The 13127-nt window shown below is 39.0% G+C and overlaps 3 protein-coding genes across 3 annotated transcripts in view; all 3 read right to left on the bottom strand.

Annotated features, from left to right (window-relative positions):
- Positions 1-706, bottom strand: part of LOC308094797 (uncharacterized protein) — a 15827-nt gene extending 15121 nt beyond the window's left edge. Inside the window, exons 1-2 of the mRNA XM_080441623.1 lie at positions 648-706; positions 212-285 (exon numbers count right to left, since the gene is read on the bottom strand). Of these exons, the coding sequence (XP_080297749.1) occupies positions 212-229 (18 nt within the window). The 5' untranslated portion in view covers positions 230-285; positions 648-706. The remainder of the gene's footprint in view (positions 1-211; positions 286-647) is intronic.
- The window catches only part of LOC308094882 (uncharacterized protein), a gene marked incomplete at both ends in the record, with an annotated part of 94409 nt that overhangs the window by 52007 nt on the left and 29275 nt on the right, over positions 1-13127 (bottom strand). The gene's annotated exons all lie outside the window — the stretch shown is intronic.
- Positions 668-13127, bottom strand: LOC308094796 (uncharacterized protein; the record flags this gene model as incomplete). The annotated part of the gene is made up of 7 exons (XM_080441622.1): positions 13063-13127; positions 12754-12893; positions 12197-12316; positions 12030-12084; positions 10723-10770; positions 10575-10631; positions 668-705 (listed from the first exon to the last, which is right to left on the bottom strand). The coding sequence occupies exons 2-7, from the start codon at positions 12874-12876 to the stop codon at positions 668-670; spliced, it is 441 nt and encodes a 146-aa protein (XP_080297748.1). The 5' UTR covers positions 12877-12893; positions 13063-13127.

Below are 13127 nucleotides of genomic sequence, written 5' to 3'. Positions count from 1 at the left end.
TCAACTCCATTACGGAATGGTAAAGAATTCTGCATAGTAGAGGGAACTCTACTATGCAGAATTCTTTACCATTCCCAAACACAAGATTCTTAAGTTTTTAAACTTTACTGTCATCTATGTTTACAAGCTTCTCTAACTGAGGCCTCCATCTTTCACTGACTGGGAGCCATGTTCGTCGTATTGTTGATGTGCTAGCAGGGTCATCTCTCACCTCCTTTTGTGTCTCCATGGTTGATTCCTGGTACAAACAGAGGGTGTCAACATCTCAGCTTCATTCTCTTAAAGCTTTGGTTGTGAAGAGAGTGAACACAAGCTTTAGTTAAGTTACACACATCATGGAATACACATGAACCTCTTAAATCGTATTTATATTTTGTCATACGATGGTGTCGTGCGGTGGAAATTGAATCTACAATCTCGAAAACGTTTGAAGGTTTGCACCTACAGTATAATGACAGGCCCAACATAGGGATGTCAGGATTTGTTTTGGATTAACAGACACACATATGTCAATGAAAGTAAAGCCATACACATTAAATACTGCTACTATGCATAATATTACATTAGATTGAACACACACACATTAACTAATCAGGCTTGTGTGAAGAGGATCTGTACAAATATCCAAATGTAGCATAAGAACATACCAGTGATTTACAGTCTGAGATTACCCAAATTGTCCACTAGATGGCGAACTGTAACCACCTAAGAGAACAACAGAGATAGGAGGGAGGAAGACAGAAATACAACAATTAGATGTTTAAACTCTACTGTACTGAAATACAAATGTAAACACAATGTAACGATGTGACGCTTTGTGTTGTAGTTTGGTCTGTTTTTCTACTTTTGTGTGACATTGAAGTATGATGAAGTAGGGCATTCATTTACGAAAAAACATAAAAAGTTGAAATATGGAGATATGAGGTTTTTGCCCGACACATTGATAAATACTATAGCAGCAATAGTCATAATGTACAGATACCTTGTATACAGTACATTGTGCAATATCGGTTTGAGCAATCTGTACATGGAGTTCAAAAAAAGTTATAATCTATTGCTCAAAGAGAAGGAGACAGTGTAGAAGAGACAGACAGACAGACAGTAGGACAGCTAACAGACAGACAGTGTAGGAGAGACAGACAGACAGACAGACAGACAGACAGACAGACAGACAGACAGACAGACAGACAGACAGACAGACAGACAGACAGACAGACAGACAGACAGACAGACAGACAGACAGTGTAGGAGAGACAGACAGACAGACAGTGTAGGAGAGACAGACAGACAGTAGGACAGCTAACAGGGAGACAGTGTAGGAGAGACAGACAGACAGACAGGTTAAAACAGCACATTTTAACAACAAGACCGTTCAAAGTGCCTAATAAAAGAATACAGGGAAGGTGGGCACTAGGGAAATCTGGTCACCATCTTTAGTAGGGGTTAAGTGTCTTGATCAGTGACACTTCAACACATTGCTGAGAGCCAGAGGTAACTTAATACATTTACTCAAGTAGGCCTACTGTACTTTACTTTAACGGAGTATTTCCAATTTTCAGTACTTTTACTTCTACTCCACTACATCTCAAAGGCAAATATTGTACTTTTACTCCACTACAATTATTTGAAAACTTTAGTTACTAGTTACTTTGTAGATTTTGATTATTATTAACATACATCAACTTCTTCAGTGCTATATACATTTTGGCCATTTGAAAATAGCCGATCTACTGTAAATACTGCTGTTATACATTTGAAAACTTGTGAAATGGGACATATTCTGCAAGATGACTTTCTACTTTTGGTACTTTAAGTACATTTTGATGCCCGTACTTTTGTACTTTTACTCAAGTACATTTTGAATTCCGGACGTTTACTTGTAACAGAGTATTTCTATATTGCAGTATTGATGCTTTTACTTAAGTAACAAATTTGAGTACATCTTCCACCACTGCTGAGAGCTAGAAATGTACCTGGGACCTCCAAGGACCTCCAGAGTTCTAGGTGGGCTCACTAACCATTCAGCTATGGCCGCCCCAAAATGCTTGGAAGTGGATCAACCTGCAAACAAATTGATCCCAGCCTAGAAGGCTTCTAATCCCATATCCCGGTGTGACATTCATTCCACTGACATTGGCTAGATCAGGGGTCTTCAACACGGGGTCTGAGACCCCTATAGGGGCCCTCTGAATTACTACAGGGGTGCCACCAAACCTTTGTGTGATAGAACTTTTTTTTTTACATTAACCACTTGAACCCTAGCATCCGTATTCTGAGGAGAACTTTAGCCAAAAATAGCAGATCTACAAGCTCTCAACGCCTCGCACTTGCGAGGCGTTGAGAGCTTGTAGATCGGCTATTTTTGGCAAAGAGGTTTTGGTGTAGAGGGAAAAAAAGAGCAGACTAAGTAAAAAGTGAAAGGTCAAGTTTACTAAGTATTGACGGTTTAAGTAGCTAAATGTCTGAAAATACACATTAACATGAATCCAACACAAAACTGATGATAGTGCTGTCATACAACACAGTTCTGTCAAACACACAAATCCAGCGACCTCTGAACCGTAGGACCCACCTAAACCTACTCGGCCGGCATGGAAATGTAGGCGGGTGCAGTTATGAAAAAAAAGCACCTTACCCAAAACAAATTGCAACAAAACGTTTTTCAACAGTTTTTTGTAGTATTAGGTGTCCTTAATAACATACTAAAAGTTTACCAAAGTTTGATCACTGGAAATGTGTTTTCAAGATGGCGTCCAAAATGGCCAAAAAATCATTAAAATAACCTAACTCCTTCATTATTTATCCTAGACAAGTACTTTTTGTGTCTAACCCTATGTTTTGGGGGCATAGAAATCCACAGGACTTGTCCAAATTGCAGAGATACATTTAGATAATTGTGAAATCCAATATTTTGTTTTTGACTCTATTAAAACCCTCTGAAATGTTCACCCGTTTCAACTAGTTATATTTGTTTTACTGGAACAAGGCTTCAAGATATCCTCAAAACACAACAAAACAATAGTCACAATTTTCAGTCATTCAGAAGGTGGCAGAGAAAGAGAATATTGTCAGTTGATATAGTATTGCTTGCAATATTGAAACATTTTGGATAGCTCTGCGGATCAAATGTGAATCAAACTGTCATCTTGTAGACAACATTTTGAAAAACTTTTTTAACACATTAGGAAGGCAATCAGTGTGAGTGTGTAAAGACTGAGGGGTGGCTACGGAGGTTAGTGCAGAGCTGTCAGAACCCATTTCTCTACTGGGTGCCTAGGCAGAGGGGAGTATGAGGGTGAGGTTGTGTGAGGAGGTAAAATGGGGTCTGGTGTAGAGTTTAGTGGGCCTAGGGTTCCCCTCAGGTGGGTACAGGGGAGTATGGGGAGTGGGGGTCACTGGATTGCTCCCTGAGCACAGAAGAGCAAAGTTATAGGAGCCAAGGAGACCCTGAGCTTCTCCTCTCCCCCATGTCCGAGGTGCAAAACCTTCAACAGTTGGCTCAGACATGTCCCATTAAAGCTATAGTGGGGCACGTGTGGAGCTCAGGACGAGTGCTCATAGGCAGCTAAAGAGAATGGGGCTTGTCAGCCGTGCATCGCGATAGCCAAATTCCAATTTTCAAGTGTCCATCCTCAAGTCCTCCACTCCCGCCTAAGCCCTGCCTCCGAGCGAGGAGGTGAGGAGGCAAGGAGCATCATTTTGAAGTGACAGCAATTATTACGTGTCACACAGTTGGATTGCTGGACTATTCCAGAGCTTGGAGGGTTGTCATGTGGAGGAGGAGAAATTATACGCCACGCATTTCAACGAAGACAGTTCCCCAAACGATACATGAAAGATACACTTGTATCTTGCCAGATTTCACTCCAAGTGGCTTAGGGAGCCTGCGCTCACCTCACGCTGGAGGACAGAGTGAGGAGGAGGCAGAAATGAAGCTTATGCGTTAGGCTGAGAGGAGTGTCCCTATGTCGCCTGGCTCACTGGATAGTCCCACTGGTCCCAAGTGGACCTCCATGCTGGCTCCTATGCCCGAGATGGGCACTCGTGAGTGGGAATAGTTAGTGAGGAGGGACCCCCCCCCCCCATAGTTGTGGTTGTAAGACCTCCACGTGGTGCATGACTGTGTCAGGCAGTCAGGGGTGTCCCTATGTCTGACTGGCTCACAGGAGAGTCGGTGTCTGGTTGGTGGCTGACCATTAATATTCCCAGGGGCCCCCAGTGACTTATCATTATGACTCAGAGCATCCTCTCCCCTCAAATCAACTTTTAAAGTTAAAATTATCCAGAAAAAAAAGATTTTAAAAAAAGATCAAAGTTCAAGGTTATTGCCAGCAGTACCAATCACAAAATAAAAGACATGTGAAATTAATTTTGCACTAAAACCCCACACAACTACTACAATCTCAGGAATAAGATGTCTGTGACAAGCAAATCTGAACCCTATCCGGCCACGCTCCTCTACCACCCCTACCCAAGACAGTAGACACTAAATGTTGTGATAGCTCTGTGCTGACTTACAATGTTTACAAATGTCACAGTACCACCCAGTAATAATGAATTTATTCCTTTTTGGTATGAAAAGAAATCTCCTGAAAGCTTCAACAGAATGTGAATTACCAATTATGGCATTATGTAGAAAAGGGAGAAATGTCAAATTACATTGTTATATATATATATATATATATATATATATATATATATATATATATATATATATATATATATATATATATATATATATATATATATATATATATATATATATATATGTGTGTGTGTGTGCTTATAACCATGCTTATAACCAATTCCTTTATAATTGAACTTGTAATCACTTGACTATAATTTATATAGCTAATTAGATTTCAAGATTACCAAAACATGGGGTTAGGCACCAACATTACTTGTCTAGGATGAATAATGAAGGAGTAATGGTCTTTTTAAGGAACTGGCGGCGGCCATCTTGAAAATGTTACCTTTCTAGTGGTCCGATTTTGGTAAACTTTTGATATGTTATTAAGTACACCTAATACTACAATAATCCATTGAAAAACCTTTTGTTGCAATTTGTTTTGGGTCAAACCATAACTGCACCCGCCTAATGGTCTTTCACTATATTACGCCTAAATGTGCTGCTATTCATCCACGCAGCTCACCCATCTGACCTCTTAACATGGGTGGGCTCTGATCCGGAAAATATTGGTAACCACTTGTCTAAATATTCACACAATTGAAATGACAAAGCCTTGATTAACAAAGCCTCAATTCTACAGATCTGCATGGAGCAAAGGCAGATCTACGGCCCAGATAGTTTCAAGACCCTGTTGTTAGGAATGCAGAGTGAATAGAACCCAATAGCACAGCTACAACAAACAGAAGAGTTCAATCACAGTATTTATTAATACATGCCGAAAAGGCAAGCCTACAATTGGAGAATTCAGACAGTAGTAAGGTTGTCCAAAATGCAAAGAGGGCAAACGACCAAACAAGATAAGTAAGAAAGAGGCGAGCGGAGGATAAAGTTACTATTTAAAAAATATGTTTTATTTAAGAACAGATGGCCTCAGTTTAAAGTTAGCTCATGTCCTAATCTTTGAAGCTGAATAAAGAGGTCACAGCTGATGGCCCTGGATCTGAGAATTTGTACCAAATAGATTTCCTTTATCACCAAAGTACATTAAGAACTGGAATATAATTAATGTGATCTGAGAGCAGCTTTGTCAGCGATGTGTCACGCATGTCATGTGTGACTCCTGTTATTTCCTCATGAGAAAATAATATTCGGTCTTTTGAGGCACTGGGGTTCACGGCGTGAACCCCAGTGCCTCAAAAGACCGAATATTATTTCACGGCTCACGCTGGTCCCGAGGAAGACTAAGCTAGTAACTCCCATCATGATTATTGACATAGACTATGCAGATGACATTACCCGAGTCTCAGACACAGCAGAGAATGTAAGGGAATACTACTGGCAGTAGAAATGGAGTGCAGGAAGATCTGCCTCAAGCTCTATGCCAAGACAACTAAACTATCTGTATTTAACACAGAGGACATCGTTGCCAGTGCTGACGGGACAGTGTTCGAGGTAGTCGAGGACCAGTGGTGGAAAAAGTACTCACATTTTTTACTTAAGTAAAAGTATCAATACTGCAATGTGGAAATACTGTTACAAGTAAAAGTCCGGAATTCAAAATGTACTTGAGTAAAAGTACAAAAGTATTGGCATCAAAATGTAACAAAAGTAGAAAGTACTCATTATGCAGAATGTCCCATTTCACAAGTTTTCCAATGAATAAAATGTATAAACATCATTTGAAAATAGCAGATCTACAAGCTCACAATGCGTCGCTTGTAGATCTAATATTTTCAAATGGCAGAAATGTAAATAGGGCTGAAGTGGTTAATGTATATTTGGAATAATACTCAAAGTATAAATTATTTTTACAAATTGCAAATGATATATTTATAAATAGCTTATATTTGTACAAATCATAGCATATGTATTTATATGCCAACTTACAAGTTACAAGTAAGTTTGCAGATAGGAAAATACATTTGTAAAAATGTGTGACGTTTGTCTCAAAATGATGTAACAAGAAAAAGTAATGTATGCGTGTGTTGGTCTACTCACAAATGCAAACTCAACAATTGACACGCAGAGTTGATTATTTACAAATGATATTTTATGATATATTTACGCACCAGTATAATATATTTTTGTAAAACTTACAAATTCATATTTACAAAAGTCACAAATAAATGCAGATTGCAAAACACATTTGTGAATAATGGAAACACATTTGTAAATCATGGAATATTTGTGCATCATGGTATTGGCTTCACAATTCATTTTGAGACAAATCTCTCCCATTAAACTAATGGTGCCTCATATGATAGTAGGACAGTAGGTTACTGTACTAGGAAGTAGGATAGAAAGAGAAGGAGGTAGATAGAAAGAGAACACACACACACACACACACACACACACACACACACACACACACACACACACACACACACACACACAACAAAGTAGACACAAGGTTAAAACAGCACATTTCAACAAGGCCGTTCAAAGTGCTTAATAAAAGAATACAGGGAAGGTGGGCACAAGAGAAATCTGGGCACCATCTTTAGTAGGGGTTAATTGTCTTGCTCAGTGACACTTAACACACATTGCTGAGAGCCAGTGTAACTAAATACATTTACTCAAGTTTTATACTTTATTTTGCTGGAGTACTCAGAATTACTACAGGGAGCCACCAAACCTTTCTGTGATAGAATGTTTTTTTTTTTTTACATTAACCACTTGAACCCTAGCATCCCTATTCTGAGGAGAACTTTAGCCAAACATAGCAGATCTACAAGCTCACAACGCCTCGCACTTGCGGCTATTTTGGCAAAGGGGTTTTGGTGTAGAGGGAAATAAAGAGCAGACTATGTAAAAAGTGAGCCTGTGTTATTAAAGAAAAACGGGCGATAATGGCCAAAACTTAATTGAACTCATTTCAGTTTTACTTTCTTTTTTTTTAAATATAGAGACAGATACAAAGGAAGAATGTATGACAAGGCCAAGTCAGGGAGAAGGTTCAGGGGTTCTGGGACACATCAGGGGCAAGGCACAGAAAATTCAGTCCTCTATTTCCGAATCAGTCAAGTCTGCCTCTGTGATAATCAGGTCTCTTTTTTTTTTATAGACACCAGGAACATGTTGGTTCTCAGCACATACTTTCAAATTGGGGATATTTACAAGACTTATTTTCAAATCATTTGATTTGGGTGCAAAATCTTGCATTAAAAAGCCATTAAGCATATGGAAGTATTGAATAAGTAAAATAACCTTTCCAATCAATTCCCCATACTTGAATTGTGCAGAAAAGTGTGCTAATAGGTTTCTACACAATAATGGCTCAAAAGTTGATCATATATTTGTTGTAACAATTTGCGTGTGATAATATAGGGGTCCACATATTCAATGCATGATAACTACCACTAAGCTACTAGTCTGCAATGGTTATCATGCACAATTGTGAGGTAGAATTTGCCGAAATGTACAGCAAGTAAAAAAAAACTCATACCTAGCTTTGCCCACCACCCATTTGAGAACCATGGCTCAATTTTAGGGCCCTGGCTCATGTTATCACATTAACATAATAGTGTTTCTGACTGTATCTCTAGAGTTATAACCACATCTTACCACTCAAATTAAAGCTTAAAATGGTGAGTTTTCTATAACCATTAGGAACATGTTGGTTGCCATCGCCGACGGGACAGTGCTCGAGGTAAACCAGTAGTGGAAAAAGTAATCACATTTTTTACTTAAGTAAAAGTATTAATACTGCAATGTGGAAATACTGTTACAAGTAAAAGTCCGGAATTCAAAATGTACTCAAAATGCAGAATGTCCCATTTCACAAGTTTTCCAATGAATAAAATGTATAAACATCATTTGAAAATAGCAGATCTACAAGCTCACAATGCGTCGCTTGTAGATCTAATATTTTCAAATGGCAGAAATGTAAATAGGGCTGAAGTGGTTAATGTATATTTGGAATAATACTCAAAGTATAAATTATTTTTACAAATTGCAAATGATATATTTATAAATAGCTTATATTTGTACAAATCATAGCATATGTATTTATATGCCAACTTACAAGTTACAAGTAAGTTTGCAGATAGGAAAATACATTTGTAAAAATGTGTGACGTTTGTCTCAAAATGATGTAACAAGAAAAAGTAATGTATGCGTGTGTTGGTCTACTCACAAATGCAAACTCAACAATTGACACGCAGAGTTGATTATTTACAAATGATATTTTATGATATATTTACGCACCAGTATAATATATTTTTGTAAAACTTACAAATTCATATTTACAAAAGTCACAAATAAATGCAGATTGCAAAACACATTTGTGAATAATGGAAACATATTTGTAAATCATGGAATATTTGTGCATCATGGTATTGGCTTCACAATTCATTTTGAGACAAATCTCTCCCATTAAACTAATGGTGCCTCATATGATAGTAGGACAGTAGGTTACTGTACTAGGAAGTAGGATAGAAAGAGAAGGAGGTAGATAGAAAGAGAACACACACACACACACACACACACACACACACACACACACACACACACACACACACACACACACACACACACACACACACACACAAACAAAGTAGACACAAGGTTAAAACAGCACATTTCAACAAGGCCGTTCAAAGTGCTTAAGAGACGTTGAAGTGAAAATCTCATTCAAAGTGAGCACTGTCTCAGCGTGTAGTTATGAGGAGGAAGAGGTGCTCTAATCCACCTTCAAGTATGAAATCAAATCAATTCCAAAACTACCATTTAAAAAATACACTTATTTGTAAAAAAATATATATAGAAAACATTAAAGCTACATTAAAGCTTTTTTTGGTGAATAAAATGTTATTTTGACAAATCTGTATGGTAGAGTATGTTAAAACTAAATAACTACCACAACTTCACTGGTTGTATTTCTTTTCTCTCCCTGCTCTTCTATTGAGACATTTAGATCCTGCAGTGACCTCTACTGGTTGATAAGTGGTACTGCCTGAAGTAGATGTGCTCTATTAGCTCAGTGGTAAAAATGTCAGAACCTGTATTCCAATCTCCGGTAGCACATGAAAATTACAGAGTGCAGCTTTAACTGACCACAATTAAGCCTGTTTTATACGAGTGGTCGGTGTCACACAGTGAAAATAGCTGCTTTACAGTCTCACGACGTGTCGCATCACGATGCGCTGTGAGCTTGTCGGCTATTTTCGCTGCCCGACACCAGCATAGAGCAGAGTACATAAAGAGGGTATTTTTGAGAATTTTCGCCTACAATGACATGCGTAAAATAGGGATGCCAGGGTTAATGTTGTTTTAAACAGCTGAAAGGTTACTGCGGGAGGGCTTTAAATAAGATCTGTGGACCGAAACATTTCACCAATAATGATGACATGCCCAAAACGTTGTTAAATAGCTTCTATAAGAGTATAACATTGTTACTGTGCAGGTCCAGCTCATCACACATGAACACTACCTGTTGATATATAGGCCTCTTTTCTACCAGGGTTGAACCGGTTCCGTTATTTTTTCTCGCCTAATTCTGAACCAGTTCAGAGTGTTTCCACTGAAAATTAATTGGTTCAGAATCCTAAAAGTTGGTTCGGTTCGGTTTTTCTTGCCCTGAACTGGAAACCAAAGTGGGCGTGTCACTATTCTACAGGTTGTAAGATGCAGATAAGATATAAACAATGGCAAAAGCAAGCGAAAAATCATCATAAAAAAAGAACTGTAACCACCACTGACGATTGAATTTCCCCTTTTAAATGGACATTTTGACCGGTCATATTCAACACATTGCTGGCCAGGCCTGGAATCGAACCTGGGGCAAACTGGGGACTCCTGCTGCCTAACTACAATGGTGCTTTAAACTGGTGGAAACGGCCGGTTCCGTGAAAGCACCACGGTTCCAAGGATCTAGAACGGAACCAGCTCTAGAAACCAAAGTTATTTTGGTGTAAAGGGTTCAAGAGGCTACGGTGGTTCTCACCCAGCTGAGGAGATGTGAGGCTGTCCTGCAGCTCATCAAGTGAGACCATGTTTGGCTCTATATGCATAAATAAACACAACAACAGAACATGTCAGAATAAAACACAAACATTATTTAGCTAATGAAGCGTTACATGAAAACCACTGACCTTCATGTTGCCAGTCTTTGCGGAAGAGCTCGTCAAGAATCTGGCAGACTGTTAAAGGATCATTAGAAACCATTAGACTCTGTAGGACATTGGTTCTCAAAGTGGGGTCCGTGAGGGAGTTCTAGGGGGTCCCCAGCTAGATGAGGGATAGTTAGGAACCAAATGGACCCTTGTGGCTCTGAGAGTGTACATTTGTTCACTCTCAGAGTTAAATTAACATTGATTTTACAATATAAATTGGGGTCTCAGAGATAGAAATGCCATTAAATGGGGGTCCGTAGCGTAAGGCATGTCAAACTTGGGGGTCCTTGAAATTAAAATGGTTGAAAATCACTGCTAGAGCCGTACAAATCTTCTGTTATGGGGGTCCCTGCCATATCTTTTCAAATGGGGGTCCGCGGGCTAATATGTGTCAATTTGGGGGTCCTTGACATGAAAAAGTTTGAGAACCACTGGTGTAGGACAGAGGGGTGGAGGTGGGCCACTCGCTGACAAGCCCCCTATATCGTCTCTGTCGGGTGGAAACCTCATATGTCCAAAACTGTTACTTTTCAGAATTCAAGTTCAACAACGGCAAAAGTAGCAGATCTACAAGCTACAAAACGCGTCGATCTGCGCAGCGTTTCGAGCTTGAGGATCTGCTGCTTTTGAGGCTTTTGTGGGGGAAAGTAAGAGCATTAATTGACAAAAAAAAACACAAAAGGTTAGAATATGGAGATGGTGCCCTGACAGCAACGATATGTTTGATGTAGTGTTGGTTTCGTCGACTAAAACTATGACGAAAAATGTTGGTCGACTTTTTTCACTGACGAAAACTAATTAAAAACTAAATAAAAACTAAGCTATGATGACTAAAACTAAGACTAAATATATTGACAATTTCGTCAACAAATAAAAACTAGACTAGAGTGAGGGACGAGTGTAGAAGAGATCCAGTAGAACTAAGACAAGTCATTTTATGTTGTTTGCGCTCGGGTGTTGCGCTCTGAAAATAGCAGATTTACAAGCTCACAACGTGTGGCGATGCGACGCGTTGTGAGCTTGTAGATCGGCTATTTTCAGCATGCAACCAAGTGTAAAATCAGCCATTACGACGTCATCAAGGCACCCACAAAATACATTTTTGTCGAGTAAATCAACTGTAGATTTAGTCGACTAAAATCTTATGATATTTAGTAGACTAAAACTAGACTAAAAGTAAAACATTTCAGATGACTAAAATATGACTAAAACTAAATGGAATTTTATTCAAAAGACTATGACTAAAACTAAATAAAGACTGGTTTGATGACATGGTCAGTACTCACCATGCTGATAGTCGTCACTGAGCATGTAGAAAATGCTGCACGGGAGATCAATTATCTGAAAGAAAATACAATAAATGTGTCAAGTTTTACAGCACTGACTGCAATACATCCCACACAGCCTCACATAAGGATCGATGACTTCCAATGTGCTTTATTTGCCATTTTACCTTGATCACCATGTGTTCAGCTCCTTGAGCGTTCTCCTCCTGCCAGGCCAAAGATGTCAGGACCTCTTCACACTCGCTTCCATTCCAGGCAGATGGTAATCGAGCAGGACTCTGGTGCATCTAGAGCACAGATTGAAGTAGAAAGACCCATGGTGTAATTTTACGACTATAAGGACAGTGTGTGTGTCGAGGACATTTCTTCTTACAAATAAAATGTGCAAGCTTTCTTTGAAGTTGCTATTACACTGTAGATGTACCCGGTTAAAACAAATATTGTGAAGTTTAAGACTGACACACTTCTGCTCAGGAATATGTTCCTCTAATCTCCGTTTCAATGTGATAAAATGAAATTATCTTGCCAACTCTGACCTAACACTATGACTTTCTTGCTAAGCATAACTGTTGGTGCAACAGAGCTAAATGTACGCTTGTGAGAGAGAGCATACTGTAAGTGATGATACAAACGGGGTCTTTTTTTAATGCACATTCAACTTCAACTCACAATTTTACTCAACTCATGCATGCATTGAAGAATGAACAGAAACAAAAGGACTCACCAGAGTGTGTTTGATGTGTCTTGGATCACACAGGTGGGCTTTGAAGTCGGAGGCAGGGAACGTACACTTACAAACCAGGCACAGGTAATGAGGCGTGCAGTTAGTGCGGGCGCTGACGCACATCACGACATGAAGCAGACCTTTACCAAAGAAAATGCTACGTTCACTATTGATCAAGGACAACAGTCACTTGTGTTTGTAACTGTGTGACAAATTACATTTTCATTAATAATAACTACTATACAAAAAACTGGCATCACAAAGTGATTATACTGTAGTACCGATACCAAATGATTGAGCCCAACTCACCGATGACTGGTTCAGCCCGCTGTTCTTTCTTGATGTACTGGCATTCAGTCAGGATAGAACTGTAT

The sequence above is a fragment of the Gymnoscopelus braueri genome, assembly GCF_963280865.1.
Source record: "Gymnoscopelus braueri genome assembly, chromosome: 11".
Taxonomy (NCBI): domain Eukaryota; kingdom Metazoa; phylum Chordata; class Actinopteri; order Myctophiformes; family Myctophidae; genus Gymnoscopelus; species Gymnoscopelus braueri.
Note: the sequence above shows the minus strand (reverse complement) of the source record. Positions and strands in the feature narration are given on the sequence as shown.